The sequence below is a fragment of the Labrus mixtus genome, chromosome 20 (genome assembly GCF_963584025.1).
Source record: "Labrus mixtus chromosome 20, fLabMix1.1, whole genome shotgun sequence".
In the NCBI taxonomy this organism is placed as follows: Eukaryota; Metazoa; Chordata; class Actinopteri; order Labriformes; family Labridae; genus Labrus; species Labrus mixtus.
Genome location: NC_083631.1, coordinates 3,771,094 through 3,790,410, shown reverse-complemented (window position 1 = coordinate 3,790,410; position 19,317 = coordinate 3,771,094). Strand labels below are relative to the sequence as shown.

The 19,317-nt window shown below is 45.8% G+C and overlaps 1 protein-coding gene across 4 annotated transcripts in view; it reads right to left on the bottom strand.

Annotated features, from left to right (window-relative positions):
* The window catches only part of LOC132995599 (BAH and coiled-coil domain-containing protein 1), a 63,827-nt gene that overhangs the window by 6,905 nt on the left and 37,605 nt on the right, over positions 1-19,317 (bottom strand). Inside the window, exons 4-23 of one of the 4 annotated variants that reach the window (XM_061065638.1) lie at positions 18,856-18,981; positions 16,280-18,646; positions 15,634-15,748; positions 15,339-15,538; positions 14,831-14,992; positions 13,148-13,443; positions 12,160-12,505; positions 10,517-11,464; positions 8,984-9,153; positions 8,705-8,841; positions 8,378-8,491; positions 5,452-5,566; positions 4,902-5,136; positions 4,559-4,753; positions 3,187-3,360; positions 2,768-3,051; positions 2,470-2,550; positions 1,856-1,988; positions 1,149-1,263; positions 500-575 (exon numbers count right to left, since the gene is read on the bottom strand). In XM_061065638.1, the coding sequence (XP_060921621.1) occupies positions 500-575; positions 1,149-1,263; positions 1,856-1,988; positions 2,470-2,550; positions 2,768-3,051; positions 3,187-3,360; positions 4,559-4,753; positions 4,902-5,136; positions 5,452-5,566; positions 8,378-8,491; positions 8,705-8,841; positions 8,984-9,153; positions 10,517-11,464; positions 12,160-12,505; positions 13,148-13,443; positions 14,831-14,992; positions 15,339-15,538; positions 15,634-15,748; positions 16,280-18,646; positions 18,856-18,981 (6,389 nt within the window). The remainder of the gene's footprint in view (positions 1-499; positions 576-1,148; positions 1,264-1,855; positions 1,989-2,469; positions 2,551-2,767; positions 3,052-3,186; positions 3,361-4,558; positions 4,754-4,901; positions 5,137-5,451; positions 5,567-8,377; positions 8,492-8,704; positions 8,842-8,983; positions 9,154-10,516; positions 11,465-12,159; positions 12,506-13,147; positions 13,444-14,830; positions 14,993-15,338; positions 15,539-15,633; positions 15,749-16,279; positions 18,647-18,855; positions 18,982-19,317) is intronic. The other 3 variants (XM_061065639.1, XM_061065640.1, XM_061065641.1) reach the window with 3 other exon arrangements.

Below are 19,317 nucleotides of genomic sequence, written 5' to 3'. Positions count from 1 at the left end.
ACTTATAAAGCTGAATAGCCCAACAATTTTTGGATCACTACTGGATTAATTACCCAGCCTCTTTTTGTCCCTCATGCCCGTAAACAGCTCTGTTACTATGGCAACGGTGGAGATTTAAATTCAAAGTCATTCCCTATTTAAACTTGAAAAAAGTGAATGGACGCAGGTGTTAGTCGGATTATCCCACCCACACACAGAGCCGGGTTTAACAGACATTCTGCGACATTCATACACATGAACCCAAAGGTCCTGCCTCCCATATGTTCATATTCACATAAGAGGTTTAGATGGCCTCAGTGACCCTGAGTGACAGTCTGGGGAGGTTGAAAGAGAGAAATGAAAGGGTCTGCCAGAGCTACAGGAAACCACTCAAAGGCAATGTGTAAATGCAAGAAGGTGGAAAGGATGCTTCAGGAAAATGTATGTGTTGAGTGACCTATAATCAAGCCATGGATTTTCTTGTAGTAAAGATTATTTTCATGCATTAGTGTAAACTTACAGCTTCTTGTAGCAGTTGATCCAACGAATAGATTCTTGGGCGGTTTCCTCTTTCCCCGTCAATAACAATGCTAAAGCTAAAGGAAAAAGCACAGCAGAGGCAGAGGAAGATGAGGCTATTTTCAGAAGCTTGTATTATGTTTGCCTGACTCCCATGTCATGTGTTACTCCCACTCTGCCGCTGATATAGAGTCTTTATGATGCCTGAGCCAAAGAGGCTGTATCGATACTCAGAGCCTGGTATGGGACAATGTGGATTGGTAATGTAAGAAAAAAGAGACCTGAAGACATGAATGGAGATCAAAGAAGAGGCTCAATTTAGAAACTAATGATAACCTTGTTTTCCAATGGGTTGATATCTAGAAGGATATGTTAGCCAACAGGATCATTAATTGATTCAATTTCCCATTACTTTTTAGCATTTAAAGGCTTTTACATGGAAATACAACACTGCACAGAGTTAACCCCATATTAGAGCTATTGCTGTACAAACACAAAACAGGTGTAAACATCCAACTGTAATTTCAAAGAACAAGGTAATCACATTTTTAAATTGATGACTTTTGAATCATTATTCAATATAAGCGTATATACATAGAGTATATCCAACATGTTTATCATTGGTTTATGAATAACACCACTGTGCTTACATGTCAGGTATCTCCAGAGTGTGGACCCTGGCGGCGTACAGAAGCTCATCCTCCTTGGAGATCAGCACCTTCAGGCCGTCAGTTAGTCGATCTTTGGTCAGGAAACAGTTTGGAACTGCATAAAGACCAAAATAAATATTTCATTATCACTGAACCTATTGTGGCTTGGGGCGGCTCTGGCTCTGATTGATTTGACTCACTTTGAACTGTTATTAAGCGGAACATTGTGAAATGACATTGTGTCACCTGTGTTTGGCCTTCAGTGGACCGGAGCAGGAACTTTACAGAGTAATGCACTTAATGAACTTTAGCTGTGTATTTATCAATTACCTATAAGAAAATATTGTATGCCCTTTGACCACAAGCAGAATGTAATATAAATCATGGCACAGATGAGCCATAGCAATCTAAAAGTACCAAAGATCTCCCATAAATATGATATTTTTACATTTTTCACATTGAAAAATATAGATTTTTGATCATTGACTTGATGAGGTAGATTCAGATTGATGTATCATCACTCCCTGGACTGCGTCGTTTTCATGTCACCAATTAGTATCAGAACAGCAAGCTGCCAATGGGATGCTAAAAATAGAACCAGGCTCTATCCACAAGTTTTGGTAATAGAAAACCAAAAGCAGTGCAGTGGAGAGGAGTTTTATCTTCTGCTTCAAACACTTCTGAACGATATCCAGTGTAATCTTTACCTTCAGGGCTCTTGCTGTTGTACGAATGCTTGCTGTCCTCCTCCTCCTCCTCTGAGAAGCTGCTTCCATCCATCTGAAAGCCCTCATCAGCAGCAAAGCTCTCGAGCAGCCGGCTCACTGCTCGTCCCTTTGGCTGTACAATAGAGCAGTAGGGGCAGTCAGAAGAATAAATGGATGCAAGAAATGGTTTGGTAAGCTATTCAAGGATGCAATTAACAGTGGGGGGGGGGGGGGACATCACAGTGACTGTTACATTTCCAATCATCAGTAGTGATTTTACTCTTAACTGTCACTGTCACAGCAGAAGGTGTGAGCTTCTCCCCCATTCCTACATCTCCTCCTCCATCCTTGCCTCCCCTGAGATTACTCAGCAGGAGGCTGGGCTATGTGCTATGTGCTAAGTACTTTGAATAGTTCTACAGTAACATTCCTTAGGGTGAGAAATCTGGGACGGAACGACATCACCAGAATTGTTAATAGAATGTGTGAAGGGATGGCTTTTGTAGGATTGGATTGTTTAATGGTTGCATGTGCCTAGTTAGTGAAGTTTTTTTTTTTTTTTTGGGGGGGGGGGGGGGGGGGGGTGGAGGGGCTGGCTTCTCTTTGACTGGTACCTGCTGTTCGTTGCTCCTACGTCCCCTGCTACCCTCCTCGCTCTGTGAGGATGGGCCTCCAACAGTCCAGCAACTTCTCCTCTGTTAGGGTTGAAATGAAGATGAATAAGATTCTGGATTGGACTCTGACTTATCTTAAAAACTACATCAACAACAAAGAAAAAACAATCACACAGTCCTATAAGGCTGTAACTTTTTTTTAATTTAAAAATTAGAATTTCTTTATCCCACAAAATGTATGTGATATAAGATTATTCATTGTTTGAGGACGTTTTTTGAGGACACTTTTTTTGCTGACCTTATTGATTACTCCTCTCAACATAGTGCTCTTGCGTGTTGCCCTCTTTAGCCTCTCACTGGTAGTTGGGAAGGTGGCCAATCCCATGCTTCTCCGGTAGCGGTTGCCTCTGGTCCCGAGGCTACCCCATCGAGGTTCCTTAGACCTGGGCACACATGGCCTTCTCACCCCTTCGGGCCGGTACTCGTCATGATGGTTCTTGACGGACGTGGCCAGGCCCAGCCTACAGGGTGGCTTCTTTCTTACTTTGACCTCCCCTTCTGCTCCAGACAGACACTGGGAGCCTGTGCCGTTCAATCAGAGAAACAGATTTAGACACAGCTAACAAGCCAGGAAGAGAAACACAAAACAGATGCTTCCCATGAAACTTGTGGGGCAGCTTTGTTGACTTACGGATCAGTTTCAGGGGACTGTCTTACCATAAAGCTCCTGTCTCTGTTTCTTGTTTCTGGCTTTCTGATTTGCTTCAAGTTTTACAACAGATGAGGGACTCGGACCGGTCATGGAGGAACTAGAAGTAATATCTCTGGGAGGTTGGGCTCTGTAGTCTTGACCTTCATCTGTATCATAACTGCCGTCCTCTTCTTCATCGTCTAACGAAGATAGCAAAGGAAAAAAAAATATTGAAGTGCTCTCATTGGAAGGTTTGTGAACTTGCATGCAACTTATCTAATCCATCTTAAAAGTAAGTCAATATCAAGCTGTCAAGTTGTATCACTTACTCGCCATCATTTTACAGGCACTTCATTAGCATGTAAGCAAATAGTTTCTGTTCACAGAAATCATATATGAAGTGCCTTGCCTCTATGGTATTTCCTGGTGTTAACCCACATGCTACAGAGTCAATGTGGAATGGAGTGTAGGAGTGAGTTTATGTGCTTGGGTTGTCACTGCACTTTCTCAAGCAGCTCTTTGACCCAGTCTGCGAGTCTCCAGTGCTGTCAAAGCCGCTCACAGGCAAGTGTCCACAGCTGTGGCTGCACATCCAGCCTAGACCGGCCAACAAGGCCAGGTCACTGAGGTGTCGAATGTCCATGCACACCCAGCCCCTGACATTCATCAACACATATTAACTTACCTCTGATTACTTTTAACCTGATTGACAAGTTAACAAAAGACACACTGGACTTAAACTGCTATCTGAGGAGGATACCTGATTCAATGTGTTGGTGATACTCTGGTCAGAACATAAATACTGTATGCTGTTTATGTTGAACTTGAAACAAGTAAAATGTGCTTCATGTACTGTAGCCCTTGTTCATTGTTTGCTGTTTTATTTCTTTGGGTGTTGAAGATTTAGTCTTATTTTTACTAAAATCATCTCTTACATAGTACTTAGCTCAATGCCCCCATAGTGGGGCCCAGGATCCCTGTGGGTGGGGGGATGGAAGTGGGGACAAGGTTCAAGCCCATTCAGTCTTAGTACAGAATGTAATGACACAGCATCCTGGTTTGTACTGGAATACTCCAGGTATTTCATGCTATCAGAGGACAATAATAACTACAAGACAGGGTGGGTGTACTTGGCAAATATTGATATTTTAATTAGAAACATATGGCACATTCAGCAGATTTCCCTGCCAACTCATCTGTCATGTATCTCTTATCATACCGTATGGTATCCTATGATATACTGTCGTATTGTATTATGACGTGTCTTGAGTTACCCTGCAATTCCCCTAATCACCACTTTACTGTATTGGGTTGCGATGGCCAGTTTGCCTCTTTTCGTTTCACTTTATCTGACTCATAATAACCAGTTGAATAACCTCTCAGTTTCCACAGTCTCACCTTGATCAGAGGAGACGCTCTCTGCAGGGGAGCTCTCTCCCTCCTCCATAGTGTCCCGTCTCTGGCCGTGGAGAACTCTTGATCTGGACTGACTCAGACGAGAGGAACCCTGTGAAAGGGAGTTGGATCCCTTTGTACGTCCTCGGCGCACCAGTCCCGCCCAGCTCTCTTGGGTACCACTGTCGCCACTGGCTGCTGGGTATAATCAAAAATCAAAATCTATGTTAGGAATTATTGGGAAGAATTTAAGGTTGTGAAATTATAAACGGAAAACAGTGATATTCTTATTCAAACAAAACTGCATGAAGGCACTATTATTAGTATCATGATTGCCAGTGTCTACCTGTGTCACTTTGTCCCCCAGACTCCAGCCTAGACTCGGCTTTGCTTGTGCCCTGGCTTCGGTGTCTGTGCTTGGGGTTGGAGTTACAGGGCGAAAGCTCCTTGTCCCTGGAGCCTGTCCCTGAGAGATTCTTTTTACCATGGGCTTTCTGTTTGAGCTGAGTCACATCACTGGCCAGCTTGGAGCTGAGCATGCTGTGAAGACTGCTTTTTCTGCAGCCCTGTGCTTTTATCTGCTGCAACAGAGAAAGATGAGAGAGCCAGAGAGAGCCAGTTACACTCCCGGTCACAGCAGCGGCAAAAGCATCAAAACGTCAGAGAGAGAGAGGGCTCTCTTCTGCTCACACACAGAGAAAAAAGAGGAATGGTAGAAGCCCCAATAAAAGAGATATTAATATGGAGAGCAGAGGATTTGACTCCTGAGGGTTGCACCTAATTAGAAATGGTGTACAACAAAGGAATAAATCAAACGCACAGAAACAAAGAGTGGCCCTTTTTTTCATGTCTAGTTGCATAGAGGACAAAAGGGAGGAGGACAAGGGGACCCTGACCTGTGTGCTGCCGAGTCGCTCAAAGCCTCGACTGGACAGCCTCTTCTTCCTTCTCTGGCTGTCTCCGCCCCCTCCAAGGTCCTCAGGCGACAGAGCAAGCCCCGCCCCCATCGACCTGCCAGTCAAAACAAGGGAGAGGCATTCATTAGAGAAGAATAGCAGTAGTTTAAAAGAAAAGAGGGGGTAGGACATCACAGGGGGAAACAGAGTTGAGTCACCTCTCAGTGGGATCTTATAACTCTCCTTTCTCTGTCTGATGAACAGAATGACAAAAAAAGGACATGAGAGCCCACTGTCTGAACCAACATACTTGGAAAAAAATGGGATCTAACAAGGAACCTGGGATTGTTTGAGGGCAGTGTGGCATAAGAAACCTTAACGCTCTATCTAGGGAGTGTCTCTGCAGCCCTTGAAGCACTGCATAGCTTTGAACGATAGAGTAGATGGTTGGGAGACATTGAATTTGTATGCAGCTCTCTTGTTCCCAGTGAATTTCATAGCTCTGCAGTTGCATTTTCATATAACGGTGGCACACTTTTTCCCCCCCGAACACTGAACAGCGTCACACGCAAACCCCTCAAAATGCCCTTGAATTTCGCTCTGGAAGCCTGTCCACAGACCACACCAACATGAGCCTGGCCAACAAAAGATTAACTTACTCTCTCTCTAGTGTGCTTACTGTCTAGGAAATCAGTCATATTTACACAGTAAGCAGGGTTTAAATGGGAAGTACGGAAAGTTTTATTACACAATTCATGTTAGGTCTTTTGCATATTGTACCGTGAACTTGGTGACATCGTTTTGAATCAGTTGTGCTTTGGCTTCTTTGTTTAGTCAGTATTGGAACAAAAACACCAAAAACACACTTTTTGTATGGAGGCCTCAGTTGCGTGCTCTCTCTTTAATCAGTGTGTGTCAGCCTGCATCTCTAACAGACAAAGAAGAGAATGAAGGTGATTGCCGGGCAGTGGGACTGTCTGCCCACTGACTGACAGGAGAGTGACAGAGGTGGCAGCGGAGTGTGAGTTGTCCCTGCGAGGCACATCCCGCCACAGCTTGCCTCCCGCTGCTGACAAACACAATATGACAGAGTCCCTCCCCTTTGCGGGGGGCTGTTGGGGCTGAGCATACAGTGACTAATTAAACAGAATTGATTAGCAGGGTTTTCTGGCGAGCGGCAGTTCTCTCCAGCCTTCCCCCCAATCAAAGCAGCACCACAAAGGACTCCAGCGCTCTACCCACAGGAATATCAGGCATGCACAAAAACAAACAATGTCTGCACACTGTAAATGCTCATGAGCACACAGCTGCATCTATGCCTAATTGCAGAGATGCATAAAACGCTCGGGCAAGGAGTCTTGGATTTATCGCACACTTGCCACACACACCCCCTGTGGTTCAAGCAATTTAAGGTAAGGAAGAAAAAACCAAAAGGCTGGGCTGTTACTCCACTGACCCACTGCCCTCTATCATAGTCCCCGAGCGTCGGCTTCTTGTAGTGGCATGAGTGACAGGTGCAAGCACATGCTTTTACATAACCCTGCCATGTAACTCAACATGGGGCTAATCAGTCCCGAGTCTTTCTGCTTCTTGTACTTGTCATTCTGTTGCTGCTTTACACGCACACATCTGCAGAAACTAAAGGATGTTTACCCAGGTTGCCTTGAATAAAAATAAAAGTGTACAAAAGCTGTGGCTAAAATTTCAATCCAATAGAGAGAGAGACTACAGTTTACTGTACCGGGGCCTGCGGAACAACCTACCGCCCCCATATTGCCCTTCTTATTTCCGCCCCTGCGTTTTGCTGTAGGGCCCTGGCCGCTATACCCTTTCATTTGGGGTGTCATTGTCACCCAGCATTAGCATCCCTTTTCCGATGGGGCTTGGCCAGGCAAGGGGTCAGGGGTACATGGGTGGAAAGAGAGTGGAGGTGACATCAGAGAGGGGCAGCTGGGAACAATGTGGACCGCTGCCCAGGCACCACAGCAATGTGTGGAGATGGAGGGTGAGAGAAATGGTTCTGTTCTGTGTTTGCATTTTGTGCTCTAAGCCTTTTCCTTACCTTGATGTCAAGGCTAATTGAAGCCTGACAGAAACTCTCTATCTGATAAACCTTTTGGTCTTGTTTTTTTTTGTTTTTTTTCACCAGTTACGTCACAGCCACAAAACATCAATTGTAATCCTAGAACTAAAGAACATGAATGCAATTGAAACATTTTGAAAAGACATGCAAGGCCTTATTTATTGTATATCTTTTAATGTCTACTTCTTCCCCTTTATTTCAATTGTACTGCATCGCTCTGTATTCCTTTAAAAAAAAAATCCCCCTCACACACATGGACATTGCGTTCTACATGTCAGCTTAGATCTGAGTGCTTGGACTGTCTGACCACTGTGTTATCCTTTGGACCCCTGGTGACCTTGTTGGGCTGTGGTGTGTCGCATTCCTGCTGCTGGGACAGATTACAGGAGAATTCACAGTACTCTAATTACATCCTCTGCCTGTCATCCCCCCCCCCCCCCCCCCCCAAGCCAGCAGCCAGCTCCCTCTGCAGCACGGCACGGCACAGCTAAGCCAAACATGCACAACCGTAATGCCACTGAGGTTAAAGATTAGCTGGGTTATAGCCTAATGAGGGGTATGAGTGGTTTTAAGGTATGAGTGGTCCATATATCAAGCATATACATAAACATTCTGTACCAGCAGACATACACAAACTGACACTGATTGTGCTTCACAATTAACGCCAGTGTTGATAAGATTAGAAGAGGGCTCAAGTGGAATTTCTTGAATGGTTCAGCTGTGTTCTCCCATTTCCTGTTTATGCCAATGAGAGGCAGTCCCTGTATGCCAGTGATACAAAGGGGCTTATCAGGCACGACTGGACTTTAGCCAGCCAGCGGAGATTAGCTGAGTGATACTCACTTGACTTTTCTTAGGCCCTCAGATGAGGACAGTGGACCTGTGGTGAGGGTGGGTTTCCGCTTCCTTGGCCGCCCTGGTCCTCGTCGTGCTGGGCTGCGAGGTGTTTCCTCCTTCCTGCATACACAAGCAGATGTAAACACACAGGCAAGACAAAGACACCACACATGTCTTTCAAATGCCTTCACCAGCAGAGAATACAAAACAAAACCCTCTGAAAACTGAGGGTAAAAAAAAAAAAAAAAAAAGGGTTCAAATTTGTATTGCTTTTGAAATGTGTAACAAAAAGTAGCCGAGAGCTTAAAGGGGGGATGATAGGGTCACACTCACTGATGATCGTGCTTCCTCTGAAGTTTGGCAAGCTCCTTTTGCTTCTCTTTGTATCGACGTTGTAGCTCAGCCAACTTGACACGCATTGCAAGCTCAGGACCGTCCATTGTTTCCATGGTACCTTTGGCCGGGCACACCTAAGATATTCATAATTGATGGTTATTATTTTTTTTTTAATCATTGTTGCAAACACATGCATCCATGTTCTTATCTGAATGATCATAACTCTACAGTATTTGTCTTCAAGGAGAACACAAGCACACATAGTTGTAGTCTTACTCGTTCGTTGCGAGGAGTCCAGCTGCATTTCCTGCGTAAATTGAGGATCCTGCGGGCCGGGTAATGTCGCCCTGAACTCATACTGCTGCTGTCTTGGGTACCCATCTCCATGGCACGGGCTGTGGCGAGGGTAGCAAGGCTCTGGAGGTCAAACATCAGCAACTCGTCTTCTGTTACAGAACAACAGAAATATATTGTTAATGCATAGTTGATTTCAAAAGTGTCAGAGTCAAGGAGAAAGATATGGACCTGTTATGTGCAAACTGATGGTCAATACTTGCAACTGCACTCATTTATTTGTGTAGTTCATGGGGAAAAAGACAGAAATGTAAGGAACTTTATCATGCAAACCAATGCATTAGGAAGACGAGAATATTGCTTTAGAGGTCATATCATTGTGAACTCAACAGATGCTGATTTGTCAGTGACCATCTGGACCAAGACCTTCCTAAATATCCCAGTTTGTCTGTTTCATTGACGGAAGCTACGTGCCTCAAGGCTGAATACAGGGGTCGTCACAGAGACGAATATGAATAAAAATATGAGTTTTGTTTACCGTGTAACACTGCCTTCTTTCTATGTATGACTAAAAGACGGATCCTTTCCCTTGTTTAGCACTTGTTTTGGTAAAGACAACTGTTTGTGACTTGACATGTGCCACTTCCCTGGGCTGTCAACAGGATCACATCTCAAAGACAACATCACTGACTCTGAAATCAGTTGATGATACCCTTTTTATAGAAACCTCTGTTGGGAGCAGTTAAATGCATTAGGATGCTGTGGTAAACACAAAACATCCTTTTGCATAAATAAAAAAAAAAAACATGCCGCTTTGAAAAACAAGGAAGCTTTTAAAGGCACTTTAAAACAATGGGGTCTAATTAGCCAGGCAATGCTCCAGGGTGCTGAAAACATCGACTGCTTTTGCGATTACGCACTAACTTTCAGTAACGTGTTGTGTGTGGGAAAGAGGGAAGTCAATTTGGTGTGTGCCATTTTTCCTTAACGTTGGTGTATTTTCAATTGCGTGTGCCTTTCTTATGTGTGTGTGTGTGTGTGTGTGTGCATGCATCTATGCACACGTGTGGATCAAACAGTGGCAGGATGGAGAGACGGAGAAAGCTCCCTAAGGAAAGGAGAGGGAGGGAGAAAGGGAGGTGTACACCCCTCTCTAGTAGTTCAGCCCGGTCCTCCTGCTTCTTCTCCCTCTCCCGAGGCCTCTGCATCGTTAGAACAGCCTTTTAGAAAATAAAAGTGCCTTTAACACACCAAAGACGAGAAACGGCAAGCGGGCTTGCAGACAGCTTCTCTGGGGACATGTTAGAATCCACCAGAGGCCTTCGAGACCAGCAGGGAGAGAGGAGCATGTTAGAGGGAACGCAGACCGACGAGGCTACGCCTGAGGGGGTAGTGGGAGTTTTTCCTCGGTGGACGCACTGGAAGAGGAAGGTAGGCTACGAGAAAGAAGTGCATTCTGCTCATTTTAATGTTTCTAGACGCTTGTTAATGTCTATGAGTAATGGAACAACTCACCCTGGCTTTTCCCACATGTGCGCTTTTGCTGTTGTAGCTCAAGATCCGCCAGCTCACTTAGAAGCTCCATACCGTGGTGGGGGTTAGGTAGTGACGGGGCAACTAATGGGGCACTGTAAGGGAACAAGGGAAACGGGGGTACATCTGTGCAGAACGCAGCAGCAATCAGCAGCTCCAGACTCCAGTAGCAGGGCACGTTAGGTTTGTTGGGCACGGCAACTGTTGCCTGACTTGGGCTGGAGACAGAAGCAGGAGACAGACAAACAAAATCCACTGAGGCATCTTCAGGGCTCGTCTCACTCTCCTGCTGCTGCTGCTCGCTGTCCTTTGCTTCCTCCTGGGCTGGAGTCTGCAACTCCGGGCCTGCAGGAGAAGCAGGGTCAAGCTCAATGATGGTGGGCAGCTCTGGCTCCTTCTCTCCAGGCATGTTGACCTTTTGAGCAGGCTCCACCTGGCTCTCCTCTCCCACTGCCACATCATCCTCTTCCTCTTCCAGGGTGATGACAGCCTGTGGCCTTTCCAGCTCCTCCGTTGAAAGGGAGACTGGACAAGAAGCAGCCTCACACACTGGGCTCTCGGCAGGGGGGCAAACCAGGACCTCTTCCTCGGCGGGCCCCTGATCCTCCACCTCCTTCTCTCCAGGCACATAGTTGGCTGTTGTCACTGCCGCTACCTCGACCTCCTCCTTCTGTTCCAGAACTCTCTCAGGAATAGTTTTCCCTTCTTCCTGCTCCACTTCCTTAGGTGGGTGTGACTCTGGGAGGGGCCTGACCACCGCTTGGCATTCTAGCCCCTCCCCCAGGCTGGAGAGAGACTGGGGAACATGCTCAGGAGGCTCCGCTTGGACAGCTTCCAGGTCGGCCGGCTCAGCCAGTCGAACATCCTGGGGGGAGGGTCCACCCCTGTAGCCCATGGTCATAGCAGGGTAGGTATATCCAGGAGGCAGATCTACAGAAAGAAAGAAATATTGGCTTAACAATTTTGATGGATCGTCCTATGAAATATCTAAATCTTATCTCATGCCGTTTCTTGGTCACTCATCAGGCTCACTCTGCATAAAACTACATAAAACCTTACTAGTATAGTACCTATGAGGTCAAAAGGGCACAAATAAGGAAAAGGAAAAGCACCTTTCCAGATATAACAGTAGTCAGAGCAATAGGAGACCACATGCAACCTTTTAGAAGAGTGTTATTTGAAGTGGGCCAAGCCTTTGGTTTTTCAGAGCAGCTGACACAATTTCTTTGGCGCTCAGTGGCCGTTAGCCAGACATTAACGATGATGAAGAGAGTGTGAGACCCGTGGGGGCGGGGGAGAGGCAAGGGATGCTATTGAGGTGTTTCTCAGTCATTACCAAGGTAACAGTGCTAGAAAAAACCCAGCACAGCGAACAGCCTTTTTAATCTGCAGCTTTGAGTTCTTCAGTAAATCAGGGGCTTGCCAAAAAAGCCGCCCACACATATTACCACAACACCAGCAGAAAAAATGATCATTACTAAGAGTGGCCATTGTAATTAACATTGATTACAATATTTAATGTTGTGCAATAGCCAAGAATTCTCTTTCTTTTGCTGTGTATTGCATGGAATGCAATAGCAGCTGTAAAATATTCTTTGGTTATGGATGTTTTTGGTAATGCTTACCTGGCTCCAGAGACTCTGGGTAATCCTGTGGTGGCTGTCCCTCTACTCTCTTATCCTGGGCTTCATTCCCCTTGGGCATTTGAGGTGGGGCCGGGCTGATGACAGGCGAGTGGGGGGCTGCTGCAGCAGGGCTGGGAGCAGGGCACGGTGTGGAGGGAGTGCTTTTAGGATGCGGCCGTAGAGAGGGAGACTGACAACAAGGGGACAGGTGAGCAGTGCAGGCCCCCGGGGGAGAAGTGTTCCTCTGATGTTGGTTGTAAGAGTAGGGCTTGGCAGGTTTCGGCGTTCTTGGTTCTGAAATGAGTTCTTCTAGTTCAACTGAGGGCTCATCCGGCCTCTTCTGCATCTATGGCGTTAAAAAAAAAAAGAGATATTAATTACATTTCTCAAGAAAGTAGATTTCTATGTTAGCAATGAAATAACAAAATCATTTAATTTCATTTCATTTTCATTTTTTATTATTTTATTTATTTTGAACATGTTTTAAAAATAAAATAAAGATATACATTACAAACAAAGCAAACAGCAATCAAAGCATATTTTCTGTAGTGGCTCGATTATTTTTCCTTGAAGTGATGAAGTTAAATAACTTATCCAGTCCTACCCCTTTTATCTTTTTATCTTTTTATCTTAATAAATTAATTAATCCAAGACTAAGCTTTCAAAAATAAAGTCGAATAATACAGATAACGAAGTAACAAAAGCAAACTTTCAAACTAGTCATTGACACTTAAAGCTATTTGCTTCTCAGCCTGTATTCAGAGATTTACTTCATCACTGTGAGAAAATCAGCATATCCCAGAAAAAATTGGGAGAGTTAAAAATAGACCTAATGGTAATGTGAGGATTAAAGCTGACTCATGCCTCACAAACTCTACTTTACTCTTTTTCTCTTCATACAAAGATCTGTGGATATCTACTTTGATCAAACCCTCTTCACACTATGATCAAAATCATTTTCTCGCATATATGTTTCCTGAACAATTACCTGGGCATTGTGAGATGCATGATGCTGCATTTCCATGTCATGTGCAGCTCTGTGCTGCTGCTGCTGCTGCTGCTGCTGGGTTTGAGACTGTGGTTGTGGTTTTTGCGACTGGTGGCTCTGGTGCTGCTGATGTTGATGCTGATGCTGATGCTGAAGTTGTTGGTGCTGCTGGAGAGCATACAGCTCCTGTTGCCGTAGAAACTGGGAGCGGGAGTACACAGCAGGATGCTGCATGTGGGAGGGTGGGCCCCGGGCGCCATACACAGGGGGCCACAGCCCTGGCTGCTCCATCACATCTAATGAGAAAAAGGAGGAGGAATGTGACGGAGGGGGCTACCTTAGAAAACATAGACATGCATACATGTGCACACGTTGGATTCATGTACACAAACACTACGCACAACCCACTAAAACACAGCATTTTGTTATCCATATTTCTCATTATCTACCTCCCACACACCAATTTCAAACAGTAAAACCATTATGGATCATTTAAAAACCTTTCCATTTACGTTCCACAGCAACTACAGAGACAAATCTCTTAAAAAAATATTTTTGACTTCACTGAACAACATCTCCCCAGGCACAAGAATCCCACACTCTCCCCCTTTCTAAAAAGAAAGCTGTGTCTTAAGAACTGCCTTGAGAGTTTGCTGGAATGCTGGAAAAAAAAAATCATGACAGTGATGAAATGTGAACAGATGATGATGGTTAAAGTTGATCAGAGGTCAAAATACTGGGCTGGAAATGCACTCAATGTGGACTTTTGCTGCAAAAGTCCCACCTGCTTAGCCAAACCACAGAAAAAAAAGGCTCTGCAACTGGACCAAGGAGGTTAAGTTCCCAAGCCTATGGGTGAAAAACCTTTCTCAATCTGTGCCTTTTAGGAGTATTACAACTCCATGTGGGTGCTATGACAGGTTTCACTTGGGAAGTAGTTGGCCTACACAAAAAGTAACCTATTCTCTCACCCCTGACTCGCCCTTCCACCCCCTTTCTCAGAGACACATTCAAAATCCTTGTTCAGAGACGGAGGCTTGGATACGCAAATGTTTCCTGTGGGAAAGATTTTTGCGGATGCATTTCCTTTCTCAGCTGAAACTCCTGTGGAGCACAGAAGGAAATGTACCGAAGATTGTGAGCTAATTAAATGTCACAGCCTCTTCGCTGAATGTGTCTACGCAGAGTTTGAAAAGTGATCTTTCCCGTAACCCCCTGACTCACATACCTTTTACTCTGTGTAGGGGGAGTCGTACATACAGTGTAGTTTTGGATTCTGATACTTCTGACCACTTGAAGTTTCTATTCCTGCTGGGGCTGGCAGGTGGTGTGAGTTTGAATAGTGGTGTGTGAGGAGGGGGGTCTGTGAATGAGCCTATTAAAGGTAGATTTATGAGATTCTCTATACATTTTTTACCTAATTTAATTATAATGTTTTAACAAACACTGATATAACTAGTCAGTAGTATGCAAACATGTATTACAGGCTACATTCAGTGCATTTCTAAGGTTTTGGGATTGAACATGTGGAAGAATATGAAGGCAGATTGGAATGGTCTCGTGTGTATATTACATTATTTACACACCTCGGGTTAGTTTTTGTCTTCATTGCAGAGAATTTGTCAATAGTGCTTTCCGAATACACTTGGCTTTACAGAAGAAAAAGAATGATTATGGGCATACCAAGGTGATGAGTTGCAGGATGGGAGGGAGGCTCGGTGGGCAGCACCACCAGCTGAGTAGAGGGGTCCTGGGGCAGAGGCAGAACTGGCTGCAGAGGGCCTTGCATGGCTGCAGAAAAACCTGGGGGTAGATTCTGGTGCAAAGCTGTGTGACCTATACCTGCTATAGAGAAAGGAGGTCAGTTTAAAGATAAAGATACCATGCACAATCTATTGGAAAACTGCTGAAAACAACAAATCCTGACTCAGTTAGAACTTTCCTGAGAACTAGTTAAACATTCTGAAAGCATCATTATACGTGCTATTTAGCATTATAGAAACTCTTCTGTATGTATTAAAGGCAGTGCAATATTTTCTGTTGAAATATCATGAAGAAGACATGTCAGGAAATTTTCTAGATCACAGTGCGTGTGTGAACAATGTTTTATAGGATGGAAATTGATGAAGGCAGTCACCAAGGGTAAGCAAATTCCCCCTCTTAATTTCCAAAGCTATAAGCGTTTTCTCACCGTAGGAGTGTCCTGTCATCCAGAGGGATGGGCTACCAGTTCTTGGCATCCAATGATGGTGAGCTGAATGTGCAGCTGGATCTCCTAATTGGCCAGACTGGAGGGTAGTCCCGCCTGGGACCATAAGATGAGAGGTGAGGTCCCCATGACAACTGTTGGAGGGATGGATTCTTGCAAACTCGACCCTTTCTTTATTATCCCTGGAATGAAGATGAGACAAACATGAGGCAAAAAACCGTTTATTAGAGAAAGAGAATGAAACTGAGTATGACAGAATGGCTTTTAAGTCACTTACCTGATATACACCTCCCTCTCTCTGTCTAAACAATTCAGACCCATCTGTTCCCCACTCATCCTCTTCCTCTCCTCTTCAGTGGTGGGGTCTGAGGGATAGATGGAGCGGGGGAGTCCTGTGAGACAAAGATTAGCTTAATAATTATCATTCATTCTGGTGTCCAATGGCAATGGATTCCCTAGGCCCCTCACCATTTTGCTAAACATTACAATGATTCACAAGGGACTGACTAGTTTATTAGTTTACTGAAATTTAACTTCCAGTGATTCAAGAATAAATGTGTGTTAAATATACTAATTTATGCTAAACTGTTATGTTAATGCTGTCAAGTACGGTCCTTATTGGTACGGTTTGATTGGAGATGATTCTGTCTGTTGTAGATCATATCAAATCAGATTTAAATGTACTAGAAGTGACGGCCAGTGAGAATTACACACGATAATGGACAGTTTATCAAATCGTTAAAAAAGTTGGGTATGGCTTGTGACTTCAAAAACATTTTCAGGTTTAGACTTTTTCTCTTTCTGTATTTCTTTCTTTGTTTTTAAAAGTAGGCAATTACAAGGTAAGAGATAAAGACTAAACGGGTCTCTGTTCCGTCTGTTCCCTTCAGCTCTGTGTAGGTTGCAGTGACCTAGCCCCCTACCTTTCACTGAGGGATGAACCCTTCCCTGTCGGCTGTTGGAATGACCGTCTGCTGAACGACAAGGTGGCTCCCTTTGTCTGGCCACCGCCACTGCGATTCCCACCGGTGGCTGCCGCACCTCTATTTCTCCATGTCCGGCTTCTCCGATATCCCTGCTTCTTCCACTGTAATCAGGGCGCTCGTTTTCATTGGTGGGGCCCTTCCTGGAAGGTAGGGTCTGTTTGTTGCCCTGCAAAGCACAGCTCCCACCAGCGGGACCTGATTTGAGGTTCCCAAGCCCCCCAAAGGGGCTTTTCTGGGAGAGGAGCAGTGGCTGTTGCTGGTTGCTATACTTAAGTAAGCTTTTCATGGCACTGCTTTCCCCTTGAGTTGGGCCCTGGGGCTCAGGTTGCTGCTGTTGATGCTGCTGTTGCTGATTGAGTGGAGGAACAGGGGAAGGTTGGGGAGGTGGCAAGCTCATTCTCTGTTGCTGCTGTTGCTGCTGCTGTTGCTGTTGTTGTTGTTGTTGCTGCTGCTGTTGTTGCTGCTGTTGGGAGTGTTGCCCTCCAGTGCTCCCCAACTCCATGTACGACTTCCTCTGCTCCTCTTCCGGTTGTGACATGTGGTGTGGAGGCCTCATGGCCCAGGATGGCACTGGAGGCTGCTGGTGGTGGTGCTGCCCGCTGTTGTTGTTGAAACTATACGGAGACATGTCTATCTTTCTTTTCAACTCCTGTCCCGTCACCTGATTCAACTCAGCAGGAGAAGGAGCATCCGGGCCAGGTCGTCCATGCTGCTGGTGGCGTATCCTGGCTACCTTTTGGCCGTCTCTCTGTAAGGAGCAGCTGCCCCCAGGACCGGGTCCATGGGGTGCTCCAGCCCCACCATGTTGCCCCATGCTTTTACTTCCGAGTGGGGAGGCGTTTGGTGGGGGGCCTGGATGGGAACAGTCTCTGTAAGGTGAAGTGTTGACAGAATGAGGAACAGAGTGTCCAGCTTTTGGCCCCTGGGGCAGTGTGGACCGAAACACATCCATGTCTACACCGCTGTTGATGCACTCAGCGCTTCGCGACCGTGCAACTTGGTGCTGCTGCTGTGGATGCGGCGACTGTTGTAGTTGAGGAGGTGGAGGAAGCTGTGAAGGCTGAAGATGTTGATGATGGGACTGCATCCAATCTGGTGCCTTCTCAGTCTTTCTGTATGGGTGCTGCTGTTGCTGCTGCTGCTGTTGTTGCTGCTGCTGTTTTCTGTGCCAACTACTATGGTGCCCACCGCCTCCATTCTTTTCTATTGCCTTATCCTTTGCATTTCCACCTCCCCCTCCACTACCCACACCCTGGCAGTCAGGGTTACCAAGCTGGAATGGCCCACTTGATTTGTCCCCAAGGTCTGCCACAGATGGCACAAATGTCGCTCCAGTGACTTTACCCTCTTGCACCACATTGGCCGGCCCCCTGTCATGTGAGGCAGGGTTGGCAAGAGGAGCCGGAGGAGGTGGGCAGAAGAAGTCTGGGTGGTGGTGTGTATGGTGGGAATGGTGTGGGTGATGTGGGTGACTGGGGTGGAGCTGAAGGCAAGGGAAGCTCCCTGGATGAGGATGCGTATGGGGGTGAGAATGAGAATGGGGATGTGCCCCTCCTGCAGCAGAACCCATATGCAAGGGTGGTGGTACAGAGTAGGACAGAGAATGGTGGAGTGGGGCCTGACCCCTTTCTAAACAGTCTGACGGTTGTTCACTGATCCTCATCTCCCCAATAACCCCCTCCTTGGTGCATCTACCATTGCCACTGGACCCCATATGTCTGCCCTGGCTGCTCCCCCCACCTCCCATAGCCCCAAGGGCTGTGCCCTCCCCACCAAAACTGGACATGGAGGCTTTGCCCCCTGCTCCAGTTCCTGCATCTCCATTTTGCATTTTGCCATTGTGTAAGCAGGCACTGAGGGGCTTGCCCATAGTCTGAGGGTGTTCCTTGCTGTACTCCATTGGGAGTGATGCCTTGTGCCTCTCCATTGCCCGACTGTTCACCTCCTCCAAGGGTAGCGTGTGCTGCGGATAGTGTTGATGCTGTTGATGTGAGTGGGAATGGTGGTGGTGATGGTGGTGGTGTGTGGGCTGTGGTGGCTGGTGGCTGTGGTGCTGTTGGTGCTGCTGTCTCTCCTTTGCATCTTGTTTGCTGCTGGACCTCTCCTTGTCCTTGGCAGCTCCCACTCCTCTCTCTACGGATCCCTCTTTCAGACCTTTATGTAGTCCTGTCCCTGCACCTGGATCTCTCTCTCTGCTACAGGACCCCTGAGAGTGTCCTGAACCTGCCCTGGACATTGGCGGCAGACTGTGATTAGCTGAGATGAGAGGTGGTTGGGACGGCAGACTTCGAAGATAGAAGTTTTCTAATGTACAAAAAGGACAGGCAAAAAAGACAAACACATTAGTCTAGATAGATAAATGCTACGACAACATGTGATTAGTCAGCTCACTTGATAGTGTTGGTAGGTATAATTATATTCGTATAGCAAATTAAATTATACTAAGTTACAAAAACTTATTTAAATGGATTTAAATGTCTTATTTCTATGACATTTTAATCATCATGACTCACCTTTTTGGGTGTCATAGAAACGGTGCTGCCCATAAAGAACTCCACTGTTGGCATGGTGATCCAAGTGGCTCATGGGAAGGAAAGTGTGGGCCAAACTCCCTGAGAATCTGGGATACCCTGGAGCTGCTGAGATGGAAAGCAGAGAGAGGGAGATAACTGATAAGACAGGACAATAATCACCAAGATTCAGTTATCCAGACTAACCCAGCATAATCCTTCAGGTCCAGTGCAGCTGGTTGTGTTCATACGCAAATAAGTACTGGCTGTGCCTGTCATGTTTGCCTTTCCTGCCTGAGTTAAGACACACACAATACAAGACTATCCTGGGGATTGCTGTAATGTATGAAATTTGTCTTTGAAACATATGGCTCTTTCTTTCTCTCTCACACACAATTGGCAGAGAAACCTCTGCCCTTTTGAATGGGGTGATAAGGATAGATTTGAAGCTTGTTTACCACGAAG